Genomic DNA, 18,060 nt, shown 5'->3' on the forward strand with positions numbered 1-18,060 from the left:
TCTCCTTCTCCTTCCATTAACATCTCTTGGGGTCTTCTGTTCAGTTCCAAAGAAAAGCCACCAAATAAAGTTTCAAAATCTTGAATCGACTCCAGATCTTTTATGTATTTGTCACAGAACAATAATTTTGTCCAATTACTTTTCAAAATAAAACTGAAATTCTGAAAATAGAGGGCACCTTTGAATTAAAGCTGAACCTTTGTATTTCAATTTAGAATACACTGCGGTGTAGAGAAAAAATACTACAAAAATAACATTTTAAAAAGTCACTGGTCAAAAAATTGTGGGCCTAACTGCATCTGTGTCTAATTTTTAGTTTTGAAAAAATCAATAATAATGCCCTTAGTTAAAAGACAGTACTGTGCACATCTAATATTAATACTAATCTTTACCACGGTAAAAGTAGAAGAAATTACTTTTTTCAAACAAGTTACTCATAAATTGTTTTTTCCACAGGAGACTTCTTCTGCCTCTCACTGGCATCTGGGTTTGTCCAGCTGCGATACAATCTTGGGGACGGCACCCACATCCTGCAGTCCTCTGAACAAGTGGACTTAAGCGGCAGGACCTGGCTCACGGTTAAGGCTGGCCGAACTGGTAACCGAGGCTTCCTCAGTCTGGATAACAAGGAAGTTAGAGAAAATGTGACTGAAGGCATGGCCACACTCGATGTTGCTACTGACGTCTTCGTCGGAGGCGTGTCGACTCTGAGCTTTGTCTCCACGGATGCAACTGAAGGGGATCCTGTGAGCTTCACTGGTGGCCTGCGAGAGATAACACTCAATGATCGAGAGTTTGAGTTAACAGAGAGGGGAGCTTTAAGTGGGGCCAACATAGGTGACTGGGATGGGACAGCCTGCGGGTACAAGGTGTGCCAGAATGGAGGTCACTGCAGGGCAACAAGTAGTGACTCGTTCACTTGTGTATGTCCACCATTATGGACCGGTTCTGTGTGTAACCAGTCTGTGAGCTGTGTAAACAACGTCTGCAAACATGGTTCCTTATGCGTGGCATCTAGTGTCACCTCGTATCACTGCATTTGCCCCTTAGGGTGGACCGGGAGGTACTGTGACAAGGAAATGTCCACAGGCACTCTGAAGTTTGTTGGAAACTCTTTTGTTAAATACTGGGACTCTAAATACAACACAAGAAACTTAAAATACACACAGGTTTCTTTCAGCTTTCTCACAGTCTCCAATGACAGTCTGATCATGTGGATGGGAAAGGCTGAACACGAAGATGATGACCACCTTGCAGTTGGACTTGAAGGGGGCTATCTTAAAATAACAGTCAATCTTGGAGAAAGACTTTCCTTCCCATTGGTTTTCAGAAATCTCACTCTCTGCTGTAACAAATGGCACAATGTCTCTATATCTCTAAATAGCACTGTTATTCAAGTGTTACTGAACAGCCAGGAGATCCTCTCTGAAAATGTAGATCCATTTGAGCGATATGTAGCCTTAAACTACGGGGGGCAGTTTTACTTTGGAGGGTTTGAACTGTACAGAAACATATCAGTTGTGACCTTGGGAATGTTTTCAAATGGCTTTGCGGGGAATCTTAGAAATGTCTGTTTGTTTGGAGATACCAAGCAAGGGCTGTTTCTTAAAAAAAGTGAAGGTTTTAATATCTTTGATGGAAACGAGTAAGTGAAACTGCAAGTTCTGGTCTTTACAACAGTAGGAAATGTACCTTTTAAGGTAGTTGATATTGTGTTTTCTAGTATTTAGTCATGTGAAAATCCAAGTGCACTTTTACCGTCTTCATGTTCTTCATACAGACCAAGGTGGAGATTTTTGGCTGTAATGCACAGTAGCACATTTGCTGAAAACCAAACAGCATATCAACACAGATGACTCCAACCGTCAAGCACAGTGGTGGAGGGGTGACGACTGGGACTTGGACATCTAATCAGAGTCGTTCATGAACTCCTCTGTACACTTAACTAAAGATTGTCCAAAATTGTTTCATGCAACAGGACAATGATCCCAAGTGCAGCAGCAAATCTACAACAGAATCAATCACCTCAACCTGACTGAAATGTTGTGGTGGAAACTTAAGAGCTGTGCAAAAACAAATACCCTCAAAACTCAAAGAGATGAAGGAATGCTGTAAAGGATGGGCCATAATTCTTTCATACTGATGTGAGATACTGATAGTCATACAGAGTAGTTATTTAAAGTTACTTAAAGACTGCCGCTAACGGTAGTCCTCCAAGTACTGAATCGTGGAGTGCACTTAGTTTTTCACAGGACTGCATATAGTCCTGTTTTTTAAAGCAATTGAATTGTACTACTTGTTTCTTCAACACTTTACATACCAGTTCTGAGTTGCACTTAAAATTCAGTTTGATGAAACATATACATTTAAAGTGTTAAAGGACAAATTAAACTCTCTGATTCCTTGGCTGACTTTTCTGATTTACATCACTTTCCAAACAAAAGGTAAAACTTAACATGACACCCATCTACCCATCTTGTTAATCCATTTTCTTTTGCTTAAGAGCTAACAAAAAGAAACATCGATGCACTAACCCCGCAAACTGCATGTCTTTGGACTGTGGGAGGAAGCCGAAGTACTCAGAGAGAACCCACTCACACAATGGGAGAACATGCAAACATGGGGGTTCCCCGTCAAGATGATGGATTCAAACCAAGGACCTTCTTGCTGCAAGGTCGCAATGCTAACATCTAGTTCCATCACATACAGACCACTTTGATTTTGAAGGGACCAGATGAGTGAATCTCTCCTTTCTGTCAGAGTAAAGATGTTTACCTACACATTAAACCCCTGAGATATCTTAATATAAAAAGTACAATTTCAACAGCACGTCTCACTTTTTCTATATGTTAACATGAAAATATGGAAACCATTCTGGTAGCTCAATGTTTTTGTTAATTCACAGAAAATATTAGTTTACCAAAATTTCTATAGATTGGTGAAAAAGAGGCACATTCCTATCATTTGTTTCTTTATTACTTCGTTCCTTTAACAAGAATGGCCACGGGGGAGGTCTTTATCAATAGGAAAAGCTGTAAAACTTAGTTATAAAAATACACTTTACTCAAAAACACATGCCCTCCTTCACTTTTCCCAATCATCCAGTGGGCCAGATCGGAGTCTTTGCTGGGCCGATTCTCCCCCCCCCCAGGCCTCATTTTTAACACCTCTGACCTAGTTGGTTTTAATACATTTTTTAGACAAAGAATTTCTTTAAATAATTAATAAAAAAAAGGTTCAGCTTTATTACGAACTGTACAATAACACAGTGCAAAGGCACACTTCATCTCTAATGTATATTACAAGCCAACATTGTACATGCTTTCTCAATAGAAAGCAGGTTTATAAAATATTTAAGCAATTTAAAAGAAATGTTAAAAAAAACAAACTCAAGCTGCTGTTTTCAGTTAAATACCTTCTATTACATTCAGGCCAAATGAACTCAGCATAAATTATCCAAGTAGTCCACTTGTTTGTTGTTATGTTGCCTTGAGACCGAAACCAATCAGTACAGCAGCTCAATATGAACAACATATTTACAGTAAAAAGTTTAAAAGTTAAAAATGTTCCAATATTGACTTTTTTTTTTTTCTTGGTCTTAACTGAACTGATCCATAATTCCATTGAAATTATATTATTTTGGCTTGTACGCTGAGTAACATAAAACGTAACTTTAGTGAAAGACACGGCATACAGATGCAGACTGGTGCGTAAAACAACTCCACCAGCACCAACCAAAGTGGTTTGTACCAGCTGTGTGACCAACAACAACCGAACAGTCCTCCTGAGAGCCCCAAACGCTCTCTGAACAAAACTATGAGTAACTGTCTTTTGAACTTCTCCGTCCATTCTCGTAATCAGAGTCCCGTCTATGTCTGTGCCTGTCCTTGTGACGGCTGCTGTAGTCGTCGCTGTGATGCCTCTCTTTCCTCTTCTCAGCATAGCGGTCATCCGAATGTCCGTGGTGCCTGCCCCTCTCCTTGTACTTATCATCATAGCTGCGATCGTGCTTTTTCTCCCGCTCGTGGTGCCTGCTCTTTTTACCGTGATAGGAGTCCCTGTGGTAGCTGTGCCTTCCGTGGTCTTTGTCTTCTGTGTGTCGCGGCCTCTCCCACGGGTCACTGTATCGCTCCTCTAAACGCTTGTAGTCTTTGTCCACGGATGAGGGTTGGCCAGATGGTTCAGAGCAACTCTCGGGGTACTGTGACTGAGGTCCAGGGGGAGCCTGTGAAGTGCTGTCTTGAGCCCACTGCATGCTATGGTTCTGGTTCTGGATGTGAGGGGTGGGTACAGTATTAGAAGTAGGGGCAGATGGAGAATCATAGCTGCCAGATTCCTGAGGCTGTTGCTGCTGCAACGGGGACGGTCTTGTGCTGTTGTTTACTGGGAGAGCTGGTGCCATTGCTGGGTTATACTGGGACTGAGAGGCTCCTGTTTGACACTCTGCTGGAGTTCCTTGGACCGTAGGAGGATTCACTGTCTGAGTCAATACAGCACCAGCCTGCGCTACACCAGGCTCATTCTTTTTACAAGGAAACGACTGAACGGCTGTTTGACTTTGTTCTTCAGCTTTGTGCTTGGCCTGAGAGAGCTGTAAATATCCTTGGTGAAATGGGACGATTAGATCATTCCTAGTGCTGCTCAACACAGGAACAGGTTTAGGGCTGGAAGGATCTGGGAGGCTGGCTTTATCCTTCTGTGGCACCATTGTTTTATCTTCATTCACAGTGGAATATGCTGAAGATTTTTTCAATATTCCACTTAAAGGAGGCTTTGAGCTACTTGCGTGATCTGCAGCAGACTGGGATTTTGGCTGCAACAAAGAATTCCCTTCAGTTGTTTCTTTTTCACTTTCAGACAAAAGGCCAGTGTCGCCTTTGTTTGCCGACGTAGCACTGCTAGTTTCAGTCCCGCTTGGAGCTGCTGACAGGCTTGCCAGGAAGTCTTCAGTCGATACATCTGGAGGCTTATCTTTGAGTGAGACAGATGTACCCTGGCTCCCTACTGCAGCTTTCTTTTCCAGCGAGTTGGTAGCAGCTGATGTATCAGATGGGCTTGATAGCTCCGGTTCAGTTTTAGCAGGTTTAGCTTCTTTCTTCTTGATGACAAAGCGCTCTCGTGGGGCAGCAGCTGTTGGACTTTTTGAGCTCCCAACTGATGTCTCTGGTTTTGGAGCAGGCTGAGTCTTCAAGGCATCCTGTGCTGTACTTGAGGGTTTAAACCCAACATCAGGCAGAGGTGGTAATTCTCCACCCCAGCCTACTAGCACACCTGGAAGAAAGCGAAGGGGTTTCTGAGGCTCCTGATTGTTGGTCTCCTCTGATGCAGATGTTTCTTCAAAAGACTGTGCAATAGGCTCATCAACATCTTCAGTAGTGTTAAGTGGTTTTTCCTTCTCCTTTTGAAGTGCACTAGTCAAGGAAGAGAGAAAAAATTTCTCATCCTCCTCTTTTGCCCTGGTTTCTTTTGTGGAAATGGCCACAGGTTTTATTTCAGGAATAATCCTTGCAGATTCGTTCACATCCACAGTAAGAAAATCCCTTTTCGGTCTCTGGCGAATAATAAGTCCAAGGAGGAGGTTTCCACGGTTGTTTTCTAAACCTGAGAAATTAAAAGATTAAGTTTGAACATTTAAAAAAAAAAAAAAGATTTTTTTTAATTTAATGAGAGAAAAATAATTGTGTTCCGGTTACCTGGCCCATCAAAGGGAACAAGCTGATGTGGAACTTTTTCTGTGGCACCTAAAGGGATGAGGTACATGTCCTTCACTTGTTTCAAATTATTGGACACCACCCCAAAACGCCTACGACTGCTGAAGTAGGCATACAAAAGAGTATAAGAGATCTCATCTTCCTCTGTCTCAGGGGAGAAGCGAATCAGGCACACTTCCTTTAATAAAACAAAAAGCATGTGTCAGTAAAATCTGTAACTCTGTTAAAAATCAGAACTTTTAAAGAGTGGTATTCAGTTCGACTTACTCAATATCAGGAATAATTAAAGCCAATTTATTTCTGTCAAATCATAAGCAAATCTCGGAAAACAAGAGAAACTTACTTTTGTTCCAGTTGCCCGAATTTTCTCCAAGTAGTCCCACACCGTCTGAGGACTAATCCTCCCACCAACCTGTATGCTATCTGGAAGGTCCTATTGGAGAAAAAACATGTTTTTAAATGAATAAATAAAAAGAGCACACCTTATGGAGTGTTAGAGATACAAAGTAGTTGGCAGTATTTGATCACTCATAAATCTGTAGTTACGTGGGAGTAATGTTACAAATCTAGTTCTTCCAGCTGGACTGTGGTTTATATTTCCTGTGTCCTAATAAACTGTTCTACAACAACAAGTGTCAGCACATTTCTGCAATGTTTTGTTTTAGTTTTTTAGTACATAAATACTCATGTCTGACTGCCATTTTCTCCCTGTATCTGTGCTAAAAGCAATCTTTATCCCACTGCCATTCATCAGAACTGGCTCTTGCCTGGCTGTTGCTTAAACAACTGTGTCAAAGAATACTAATATTCAGGGTTCATACGCATTTTTCAGGGTCAAATTCAAGCACTTTTTAAGCACTTTCAAGGTCAGTTTTCAAGCTTTTTCAGCACATTACCAAAAAAAAAAAAAAGAATGCATGTTTCACTTAGCATCACCTCAGTAAGGCCATGTAAAAATTAAAACAAATTGAAACAGACTGACATGCAAAGATGCTCGGCAGCCCAGGCAGAGAAATTTTGCTTTTAGACTTTGCGACTCATTTTATTTTTCTATCTGATAAGAAAACTATTTGGTTAGATAGTTATTTGTGTTGAATGAAATACAGTTTCAAGCACTTTTAAACACCACATCTGAATATCGGGCACTTTTCAAACCTTGAAAAGACAATATTACAATTCAAGCATTCTCAAGGATTTCAAGCACCCATACGAACCGTGAATATTTGTATTTATTGTCTTTCATCTTCCTCAATTTGTCTCTTTTCTGAAACACTTTTCATTGTCAACCATAGTTTACAACAGCTGTTTAAAACCCAAGTACAGTCTGATGTGTCAACTTTACCTCTGTCAAGTTGTCCAAAACACCTGAGACGGGAAAAGCTTTTGTCACCAACTTTGCCACAGCGTGCATATGAATGAATCCTTGCCACAGACACTTCAGGTTGGAAAGGAAAGTAGCTTCTTCCTCTCTTCCAGCTGCATGATCAGACCTGTGACAATGAAGGAGAAATGAATTAAGCACTGAAAGAAAACATTATCCAGATCCAGACAAAATGTCTAAAACAACTGCTTCGTACCCTATCTGAGCATTTTGGAAGCTCTCCTCTAAGACAGTGAGGTGCAGGTCATCGTCGATTGCGGGCGGCGTGGTGCCCTTTGTCTCCTCTGTTTTGGTAGACTGCCTCCTAACCACTGTAGTTGCAACTTTAACCACTTTGGTTGGTGCCTCCTCAACAGGGGGTGCCATTCGACCTTCAGAAAATATAACACCAGAGATCAATGGTGACAATACTGAATGAGATGTTTTATTAAAGACACAGGTTAATCTCTAGTCTTTTTTTTGTTCTCATGTTATCATTTACCTGTGCAGATTTTACAGTGTAGGTCAAATAAGTGAGACTTGTGTTGGCTTGTAGTGTCTTTAGCTGTGTTAGCATTCTCTTCCTTCTTCTCTGGAGTTTTTGGAGGTTCTGCTGAGACTTCAGTCACTCTGGGAGGAGGTTCAAGCTGGAAAAAAATAGGAAATAAGTTTAAGCAAACACGTCACTAAGTCTGTTGCATGTAAACAGAAGCAATCTGTCGCTATATTCAGCTTAAATGGATTACATGGGAGGAGAATTGTAGGAGCTTTTTACATGAGGCACAAAGATATGAATGCAGCACATTTCACAAAGTAATCAGACAGATGAACAGAACTGATGATGGTATATGAAGCGATGTAACTAATGTAAGGATACACATCTCATCACATTTCACTTACTATGCATGTTAAGCATAAACAGCACAATGATACCCTCACCTCTACAGGCTCCGGTGCTTTTACTGGTTCTTGACTTTCAATTTCAATTTCCCCTTTGTGTGTGATCTTAGTAATCGGCCGTCTCTCTGCCTCCCTTTGCTCTTTTTCAATCATCTCAATAGTCTGTAAAGCAAAGAATTAATTTGTTTTTTTTCTATTCTAAAATACAACCATCTTTAAAAATACACTGTTAAACTATTACCTTAATAATATTTACTCAGTTTAAATCGGACATCACAACTGTAAACTACTGTAATTTGTTTGGTAAATTTATGCAATACTACTGGGGGAAAAAAGACAAGCATTACTTACATGTCGGTTTTCTCTTTGTCGCCAAGCAGCCAGTTCTTTTGAGGCCAGTTCCTCGGGACTCATTCGAATTAAGTTAGCAGGAGAAATTTCACCTTTGAGAACCCTCTTACAAAGGATCTAAAAAGATCAATAAAGACAAAGCAAATGAAACTATTCTTATAGTAAAAGTGGAAACATTACATTTAGACCATGCCTGACATAAAATGATACTTACATTATTTTTAGTATCTTTAAGGTTAAACATTAAGCTTCTGTATTTGTTCTTGTACTTGTTGTCAGTGTCTTTATACAAGTGAAAAAGTTCTCGCTCTATCTTCTTTGCAAGTTCGGAAGCCCTTTCCACCGAGATGTTCAAATCAGAGTCCTTCAATCTGAAATGCAGAAAGTGCACATAGGCGATTATAAAGTGCCCTGATTTTAAAAAATGTAACATCCACACATCTTTCGAAAGTGTTGAAAAACTGACCTCTGTACGAGGATTTCTTTCAGAGAATCACGCACACTTCTCCTGATTGCCTCCAGAGACACGGGTTTCTTTGAAGCCAAGGATGGAGCCTTATGTTTTGACTCTTGTTTCACTGAGACACCTGTGAAGACAGAGTGACAAAATCCACTGAGTGAGTGGGGAAAAAATCTGTCGTCATAAAGAAACATTTATTCCACACAGACTTTGCTTACAAAAACTAATCCCAAAAAAGGACATCCTGAAATCCTAACATTAACAAAAACTACGTACAATATGACACAGACATGTTTATACTTTATAATACACAATATCATTTTGTTAAATGTTACAAAATGGACTTATTTCCAAGATGGCATGTAGAGTATTTTCTCATACGAACAATTAAAAATAAATACTTTTTAAAAGCCTGCTGTGAAAACTCAAACCAGAACGTGTAATTACATCTGACAACATCTGAGCAGATTACCATCCAAAGCACATTTCTAAAACACAAACAGAGTAAATTAAGAGCTGTCCAAAAACACTGCCTGACTGAAATCTGGCAGACTAACTTTGATCACATTTTAAAGAGAACGAGTAATACAACTCGTCCGCGTAAACGCAGCCGAGAACAAAATTATTAAATCACAGATTATAAACACAAATTTATGCAACTGTTATCTTCCATGCTGAGGGGGAGTGTGTCTGAAATTAAAAAAAAAAAAAAAGACTGTTGTATTTTAGTATTAAAAGGCTCACTGACTTGTGCTGCATTATGTTCCTACTTTAGTAGCTGTATGTTTAATAGAGTAAACTGATAAGTAAATACCCTGATGTCAACTACAGAAGTAATGCTATTACTTAAGGTGATGCAATTTTAAGCTCTCTCATATATAAATGAGACCTCAAAGGACTGTACTAACTGTCATTAATATACTGCTCATGTGCTGTGAAGGTCCTAAGTTAATTTTGTTTACACACCCAGTGAATGCAGCCTGGCCTTGAACCCAATGTGATATTAAAACAGGACAAAGTTAATTATACATTCAAAGCTAATGAAAAATTACCTGTTTTATGAGTTGCTTCTCGGGCATCTGTGGACTGCCTTCTCTCTGCATCCTATTGTAAGAATTAAGTCCCCGTTACATTTATTTTATATATCATAAGGCTGAAAACATACATATGACAACAACAACAACACACTTTACATTACACCCCTTAGCTAAAGTAAAAAAAAAAAAGTGAGCTTTTGGTGTGTAAAATCATACTAAAATATGGCGAGTGCACTGTGTTGATTACACACCCATGTGCACACCTCTTGTGCTGGCAAAGTTAAATCAAAGAGACAAACCATTGCATAATGGTAACAGTGGCTATGATTAGTATCAGTGGATAAATTAGCTGGGGAAAGATATAAATATTTGCTGTGTGTGAATAGTTTAAATCCATTAGATATAAATAAATATTTCTATTATGAGTTAGAGTTAACTGAGAGATACTGCTTACCTTTTTTACTGGTCTGACTCCCCCTGATGTGAGGGGTTGAGAGGACCCAGGACGAGGTTTAGGAGGCAGCTTCTGGTCGGGTGTCTCGCTCTTTGCTGGAGCTTCTGGTTTGGGTGCACTCGCTGGCTCAGGCCCCACCTTCTTGGTTTCTTCCTCGCAGCACTTCAAGCACACGTACATCTGGTCCTCCTCCTCCATTTCTCGCACTTTCGCCAGGTCAAGACCAACACAGTCACCATGGAACCAGTCATCACAGCGACCGCAACCTACCATAAACCTAAAAAAAACAACCAAAAAAAACGAAGTACGATTATTAGAGGCGTGTTTGCAGCTTAGCACTGGGACAGAAACAGAATGCGGACAGAGGCAGAAATTCTTTTACAGCTGATTAAACTTGATTTTATATTTAGGTTAAGGAGCAACACTTACATGTTATTGTGGTGCTTTTTGCAGAGGCCACAACAGTTGTTTCCATCCCACACAGTCTCACTATTAGCGACTTGCTCGTCCACAGCGTCCTTCTTCACAACGGGCGCATTATCTGGAATAAACAGCTGCGGCTCGTCCACAGAGATGCTTCTTGCATTTTTACTCTTTTGTCTCTGAAGAATCTTCTCTAGCTTTTTCATTTTGGACTTTTCCTGCCCTCCTTCTTCAGGTGTTTTTAAAGAATTTCCTAGATGACTGTGCGGGGGAGGAGTCTCACTTTTTGAGCTGTTTTGGGGCGTACTACGTTTGGCTGGTCCCTGCTGATCACCAACGCGGTTGCCAGATGATGGAATTTTCTTTCCCACAGAAGTAGGAGAACTTGGTAATTTTGGCTTCACTTTAGCATCTACTGCACCCTGTAGCTTTTGTACTTTAGTAGCATGCTCACTTTGAATGTTTTCTGCAGGCCTTTTCAAAGGTACAACATCTTGCTTTTCCTTTCCAGATTTAGTTTTGTGCAGCTCTCCTCTTGGCGTGATTTTGGATGGCATATTTTGGGTAACTTTATGCTCCTTAATTGTATTGCTTGTTTTATGTAAAACGAATTCCTTATTCTTTACTGATGTCGGTCCTTGTTTAGGCTTTGGCAGCATTTTAGACACATTCAGTTGTTTTTCATTACCATCTGTCTTGTTACTAACAGTAGCTGTGTTGTTCTCTTTGCTCTGTGGCTGTTTAATAACATCATTTCCTTTACTGACTGGCTTTTGCTTCTCTGGAACACTCTGATTGTCAAGTTTTGCCTCTTTCGTGCCAGTATTTAACGTCCCGTTTGTCGTCTGTACATCATTTGGATTTACATATGGGCCCAGCCCATGACTTGCATCATCAGCTGAGCTCTTCTGACTTACATCCATCTCTTCCACACTCTCTGCTGCGGGATTCTGTACACTGGCTGCTTCATCTGGCAAAACTGTGAAACCAACTTCCCCACCGTAAGAAAAACCATCGTCCGAGCATGCAGACTGGTTTGCATCGACACCCTGTGTGTACGAGGGTCCTGGTAGCAATTCAATCTTGAAACCTCCAATTGTGACTGTCAGTCGTCTCAATACAACAGTTGGATTCAGCCAGACCCCACCATCAATCTCATTAATGTTGACACGTCCTCCGAGAGTTAATTCTCTCTTTAGATCAGGACCTGTGACTCCTTTCTCAATAAGAAATGACTTGCATAGCCTGTTGGCTGGTTTTCTTGCCGGCCGCCCTCGGGTCATGGTATTGGTGGGTGTGTTAGGCTCCTGGTCACCACTGTGTTCTGTTTAAATAAACAAAAGCAAAACTTAAAAGCTGCTGATGTTCTTGGTGACTATTGGTGACTTGGTGACTCAGGGGAACAACTAAGCTGTAGTGCCTCTTAGGGATGGGTATTGATAAGATTTTAACGATTCCGATTCCATTTTCGATTCTGTTTAACGATTCGATTCTTTATCGATTCTCTTATCGATTCTTTTTTTTTTTAAAAAAAAGGAGAACACTAAGGTCGATTAGCTCAGAGCTTTGTTTTATATCTTCTCTTTGAACAAGATAGAAATTTAGGAGTAACATGGCCTTACAAACCCAACAGTGAGATCTTGAGAGATCCAGCCTACGGCTCTTCAATGGGGTGTCACAGGGTCCCCAGGAAAAAAAAAATTGTAAATGTAAAATAATAAAATAAATATTCTTGTGAGACATATCACATATTGACGGGGTCGGGTTATGTTAAAAAGTATAAATTGTTATACTTTGTTCATTGGTTCAAAGGTACCCCACACTTCTTTTTTTGTTTGCTTGTTTGTTCTGGTGTATTTTTCATTTGAACTGTTACTCTGCCAGAGTACTCATATTTACAAGATGGCATTGAACGCCCCATTGGTGTATCAGGAAAACTATTTTGTACGTATGTTCCTTGAAGGGGATTGAAGTCGTTCTTTTTTCCACCGCAGCGAAGGGCTAGGAGTAGGAGAGGAGCTGCTGTATGTTTTTGTTATCGAATCGATCTGATTGTGAAATAAAGCATATGCAGTGAGAAAGCAACTCCAGGAGTCATCCCTGCCTTAAAGCTGCAACATTCTTCTGTAGCAATAACAAAGTATAACATAAATTGTTCTGTGGCAATTACACAAGAATATCCAGTAATGTCCCTGCCTACAATTAAACACATTCACTTACCAAAAATCGGGGGCATCTGCTGTGGCAAATGGGTGCAAGCCTTTGACCACAAACTTAGACACTGCTCTGTGACATTAGTCTATCCTGGCCTGAAAGGAGACGCTACCGGTAGACTGCAGCGAGAACTGCCAGCGAGCGCCAGCCAGACTCTGTCTGTCTCTCTCATCATGGTCACCTACATGTACAGTAATGGCAGGTCTTGTAATAAGGCAGATTGCGCTAACATAATATGCACTGTTAGTTGATTATTTACCTGCCGCATTAACGGGAGAGGACGTGCAAATGTTAGCGCTGCTGCTGGGTTGAGAGTCACGAGTCCGGAGCGGAATTAAAAACGCGTGTCATCGCGTGTTTTGTGAGCAAATGCTTTTGCATATTCGTAGTGTTTCCTCCCTTAAATGAAATATCTACTTTGCAAGTTGCCCTGTTGTCATCGGTTCTCATAAAGTATAATCAAACTTTTGAGCGTTTGAGCCGCTTAGGCGCCATGTTTCCTGCCAGGTAAATGACGCTCCGCAACGTGGTGACGTCATTCGGGGCGACTGGAATCGATAAGGGAATCGTTTGCAAAAATGGCAAACGATTCCAAGGAATTGAAACAGTGGGAACCGGTTCTCAACAAGAACCGGTTTTCGATACCCATCCCTAGTGCCTCTTCACCTCACTGTACAATATATATATATATATATATATATATATATATATATATATATATATATATATATATATATATATATATATATATATATATATATAATATATATATATATATATATATAATATATATATATATATATATATAATATATATATAATATATATATATAATATATATATATATATATATATATATATATATATATATATATATATATAATATATATATATATATATATATATAATATATATATATATATATATATTATATATATATATATATATATAATATATATATATATATATATATAATATACTGTAACTGTAACTTCTGTCGGTGCTGTGCTTTTTGGAAATTGAATTTCCCAGAGGAACCCACCCGAGGGATTAATAAAGTTCTATCTTATCTTATCTTATTATGCTATCTTGGCCAGGTCTCCCTTGAAAAAGAGGTTTTAATCTCAATGGGATTTTCCTGGTTAAATAAAGGTTAAACTAGTCGACTACTCTAAAAGACAGGGGGGAAAAAACATAGAAAACATTAACTGAGTGCACTTTAAATGGAAAAAGTTCTACATTAGCCAAATAAATACTTCCTGTGTATTTTAGAGGACCTTCCCCAGTGAAATGTGCAACATGTTCCAGTGTGAATAGTTTTGCAAACACACACAATATCAGATTATTTTGCAGAGCTAGGGTAACCTTAGCAGTACTAGCACCGGTATCCTTTATATATTTGGTTCTGTCTGTCCACATCTGGCTAAAGAATATGGTTACATCTGGCTTAGGTTGGTATTCTACTTTTTATTCTAAAAAAAAATTGACACACTGCTGCTCTTTTATTCCTTTTCTTTTTTTTCCGCATTAGTTAGTACGGCTGTCATCTATTTGCTTTGCCCCTTGCTTGTTTACAAAAAAAAAAACAGAGAGAGAAGAAGAGAAAAACAGTCTGTTGGGACTGGAGCCCTGTGGTGTCGTAACACCTTTGAACCAGTAACTGCAACTGTACATTAATAAAAATACTAAATGTAACCAAATCGCAAGGGCAGCAATGTTTAAACATCTAGTTGTGTACATCCCTAAAAGTCTCACAGGGTGGAAAGAGAAAGAAAATAAACTTGCATCGACTTACCGTTCTCTAAACTGCGTGAACGTTTCTTCTGCCTGACATCAAGTTGCTTAACTTGTGCACTCTCTGAAACAGCTGGTTCACCAGGGAGGCCTGTGGGTGCCGAACCACTATCGAGACCTGCAAAAGCAAAAATAAATAAATGTAATGTCCTTAATAAATATACAATTTGAAAAAAATGTAAAAACTGCAGTCCAAATTCAATGGCAGTCTAACACTGCTACATTTACAATAATACTGAATCCTTTTATATTGTTTCTTTAAAAAATTTTTGTATTTTTCTCCATCATTACTGAAACAACACTACTTTAATTTACCTTCAGTTACCCTAACGCTGATATTTACGTGCTGACAAGCAAAGAAGCACGGTGAAAATGTTCCCTGCATATCTCAGTACAAGACGACCCTCTACAGTGTTTGTTTTTTGAAGCACCTGAAGAGTTAAAGTCTAACTGAGCAAAAATCAGCACAGATAAAATAGTCTGTAGGTGAAGAATCAGAGTTATACATTGAGTTACACGGTACATTAACAACTTAATATTTAAAACTTTCACCATCAACTTTTCAAGTAAAGTGTGGATGACTTTTTTTTTCCAGGCAGCCACACATGCATTTGTTAGTTAACTTTCACTCAAAGTTTGAATCTACACTGATTTATCTACATTTTGGCCACTTTTTTGTGCCTTCAAACATACTTGTGGAGCCAGCAATCTGAAAAGCAGGGTCTTCATTATCCAGCAGACTGAACTGAGTGCTTGCACATCCAAACATGGGATCTTTGTCACTGAGCATGTTCTTCAGTGAATCTTCCAGTCTGAGTCCTGTCCCAAACTCATTACTGGCTTCACACTCCAAATTCTGACCTATTACCAGGGAGTCATCCAACTGGTCACTGGGTATTAAATGGTTAAAGGTGTCCACAATATCCATGAATGCTGCTGCCTTCCTGCACCAAAAACAACACAGAAAAGATGCAGGAATAGCAGACAACTGATAAACTGTTAATATATGTTTCTCTGTTTGTTTTTCAAAGACAGCAACGTCTTATGTTTCTCCCTGCACCACAGAATGCATCCAATTATGGGGACAAGTGTAGTACAAACTAAGCAAACCCAACAAAAACACAAAATATTCCCTGATTTCGAGGGACAGCGAAAACTTTGTGACTGATAACAAACAAAAAACAAAGTTACGGTGCACTTTCTGAAGACTTTGCCATCAGTTCAGTGTATACATGTTGTATCTGATGAGCAAAGTGGTATATACCTTAAATCTCCACATATGGGAAGCCTCATCCAGCTACTCTGCAGTCCTAATACGTTAACCCAACGCTCCTTAGCCACTGCTATTTTTGTTTCTGTGCATTTTCAAAGACTTTTATCGGGTGAGTAATGTAAATACAAGAAAAGCATGTCTAAAACCACCGACTTGCAATAGTAAATGCTACTATTTTCACATCAAGCAACACCACGACTTCACAGCCTGGAGAAGGCCACAATCAGTGTGCAAACCAATAACGCTACATGAATGTTAGCAAACTAAAGCGCATCTCTGGACGCTTTTATTTAAGTTCAGCCAAAAATATCTTTCTGTCCACGAGAAGCACGGCGTTCCTGACGCCAGGTTTTGCCAATGAGTTGTTAGCTAGTTAACATGCTAACGTTTATGTCAGCTTATGACAATCGCGTATGTTAGCAAGCTAACGGTAACTTACGGAGGAAGTTACCACCCAAGCTAACTCACTTTTTGAAACCCATTCAGCCTTACAGGCAGCAAATTTGTATCAATAAACAGCCGCGCCCGAAAATTTCAAAAGCGCCAAACAAAATGTGCAAACATATGGTTAGACAGCTCGACGATAAATATGCACGACGGCGAGCTAGCTAGGCGGCTATAGCACAGGCCCTAGCTGCCAAGTTTGTTTGTAGCCTGAGTGCAGCTAGCGGACGTTACTTGATGACCCCCCACATGCATCTGTTCCAACGCTTGCAGCTCAAATATTTACAAGTAGTTATTTTTACATATACATATTTATAGCACTCCCACCTCTCTTGTCGCGATGCTGTTGCCAACTCATGTACGGTTACATACTAGCAAAGCAGCTCCCAGTAACTTCCTCCAACTCAGCCGTCATTCGCCCCGATGCTGCAAAGCCCCTGACAGGCAGCGCGGCGTTGTCACGTGGCTTGTGTTTACAGGTAGCTTAGCAGCCGATTGTACAGAGAGAGCACATCTGGATGGTTTGTTTTTGTTGTGTCTGCTTTGTCAGTGTCCGGATGGTTAATTTTCACTAAGAGCAAGCGGTTTGTTTTTATCAAACTGTCGACCATCGCACTTAGAGAACACGAGAAGCTGGACAGGCTCGAAGAAAACTTCGCTTTATAAAACTGGCAAAGTTACATATTTAACACAGCCTGGTATTGAAAACAGTCGGTTACTTAGTAAAGTAGATTTGCCATTCTTTTCTGAGTGCATGTCCTGTAATAGAAACATTTTTATATAAGAAAAAGGCAAGCAAAAGCTCCTTAAAGTTTAAGTTTAACTCTTCGAGGGCTCATACCATTCATGATGTTTGAGTTCATTTGAGTTAAAATATATAAAATCATGATCATCAAGGATTGTTATTTCTTAAGTCGTTTGCATATCTCTCATACTTCCATGTTTCAGATCATCAAATATATTTAAATGTTAGACAAAGAACGTAAGTAAACACAAGAAGAATTTTTAAATGGCAATTTCATATATTAAGGGGAAAAAAGCTATCCAAACCTACTTGACCCTATGTGAAAAAGTAATTGCACCTCTTTGGAAATCATGAATTAAACGTGAACCACATTTTTTGGAAAGCTGCGTTCAATGTTTTCTAGACACACCTGGGGTTGATTTCTGCCAGACCCGGGTATTAAGAAATCACTTTACTAGAACCTGCCTGACAAAGTAAAGTAGACTAAAAGATAAAACAAACAAAAAAAAACAAAAAAAAAACAGCATATCATGCCACGGTCTAAAGAAACACAAGAGCAGCTGAGAGACAAATGTCACTGATATCTATCAGTGCGAAAAGGGTTACAGAGTCATATCTAAGACTATGGGAATTCAGCGAACATGTCTTCATGAGTAAATGACAAGAAAGATACTTTGCAAAAATGACATCGATGCAGTTCCAAGGTGAAAACCACTGCTGACCAAAGAGAGTGCAAAGGCTTGTGTCTTATTTGCCAAAAACATCTTGATGATCCTTTGGTTAGAGAAAATAAATGAAGCTTTCTCCTTTGCTCAGCAGATTTGAATCTTGTAGTAAATAACTTCTTCAGATTGGCAGTTAATGTTGCATTTATTTCTTTGAACATAATGAATGA

General features: G+C 39.5%; 2 protein-coding genes and 1 long non-coding RNA gene across 6 annotated transcripts in view; 1 reads left to right on the forward strand and 2 right to left on the reverse strand.

Moving 5' to 3' along the window:
• eys (EGF-like photoreceptor maintenance factor) overlaps nt 1-3,843 on the forward strand; it is a 178,577-nt gene extending 174,734 nt beyond the window's left edge. The window contains exon 51 of the mRNA XM_080288105.1: nt 457-3,843. Coding sequence (XP_080144231.1) covers nt 457-1,649 — 1,193 coding nt within the window. The 3' untranslated portion in view covers nt 1,650-3,843. The remainder of the gene's footprint in view (nt 1-456) is intronic.
• Nucleotides 3,222-16,899, reverse strand: phf3 (PHD finger protein 3). 4 transcript variants are annotated; one of them, XM_026190419.2, is made up of 16 exons: nt 16,748-16,899; nt 15,397-15,647; nt 14,705-14,821; nt 10,703-12,020; nt 10,274-10,550; nt 9,835-9,886; nt 8,789-8,909; nt 8,537-8,693; nt 8,323-8,439; nt 8,011-8,133; nt 7,574-7,718; nt 7,289-7,463; nt 7,054-7,201; nt 6,055-6,144; nt 5,694-5,889; nt 3,222-5,601 (listed from the first exon to the last, which is right to left on the reverse strand). In XM_026190419.2, the coding sequence occupies exons 2-16, from the start codon at nt 15,629-15,631 to the stop codon at nt 3,815-3,817; spliced, it is 5,058 nt and encodes a 1,685-aa protein (XP_026046204.1). In that variant the 5' UTR covers nt 15,632-15,647; nt 16,748-16,899; the 3' UTR covers nt 3,222-3,814. The 4 variants fall into 4 exon arrangements, with proteins under 4 accessions (XP_026046204.1, XP_080144224.1, XP_026046203.1 ...); XM_080288098.1 differs by having other exon boundaries at nt 15,397-15,643; nt 16,748-16,806; XM_026190418.2 differs by lacking the exon at nt 16,748-16,899 and adding an exon at nt 15,968-16,645.
• Nucleotides 12,210-13,557, reverse strand: LOC145419735 (uncharacterized). Its single transcript, XR_013901074.1, has 2 exons — nt 13,170-13,557; nt 12,210-13,091 (listed from the first exon to the last, which is right to left on the reverse strand). It is a non-coding gene; the product is annotated as an uncharacterized LOC145419735 (long non-coding RNA).
• Nucleotides 16,900-18,060: the final 1,161 nt, after the last annotated feature.

This window comes from Astatotilapia calliptera, chromosome 13, assembly GCF_964374335.1.
Source record: "Astatotilapia calliptera chromosome 13, fAstCal68.1, whole genome shotgun sequence".
In the NCBI taxonomy this organism is placed as follows: Eukaryota; Metazoa; Chordata; class Actinopteri; order Cichliformes; family Cichlidae; genus Astatotilapia; species Astatotilapia calliptera.

Bases quoted from the DNA above. Each gene is read 5' to 3' on its own strand.
- phf3 (XM_026190418.2), bottom strand. From the start codon at position 15,996: ATGAGGCTTCCCATATGTGGAGATTTAAG. The intron at 14,822-15,396 runs GTATGTTTGAAG...TTGCTTTTGCAG, and splicing joins TCAGATTGCTGGCTCCACAA to GTCTCGATAGTGGTTCGGCA. The intron at 7,719-8,010 runs GTGAGGGTATCA...ATTTTTTTCCAG, and splicing joins AAGCACCGGAGCCTGTAGAG to CTTGAACCTCCTCCCAGAGT.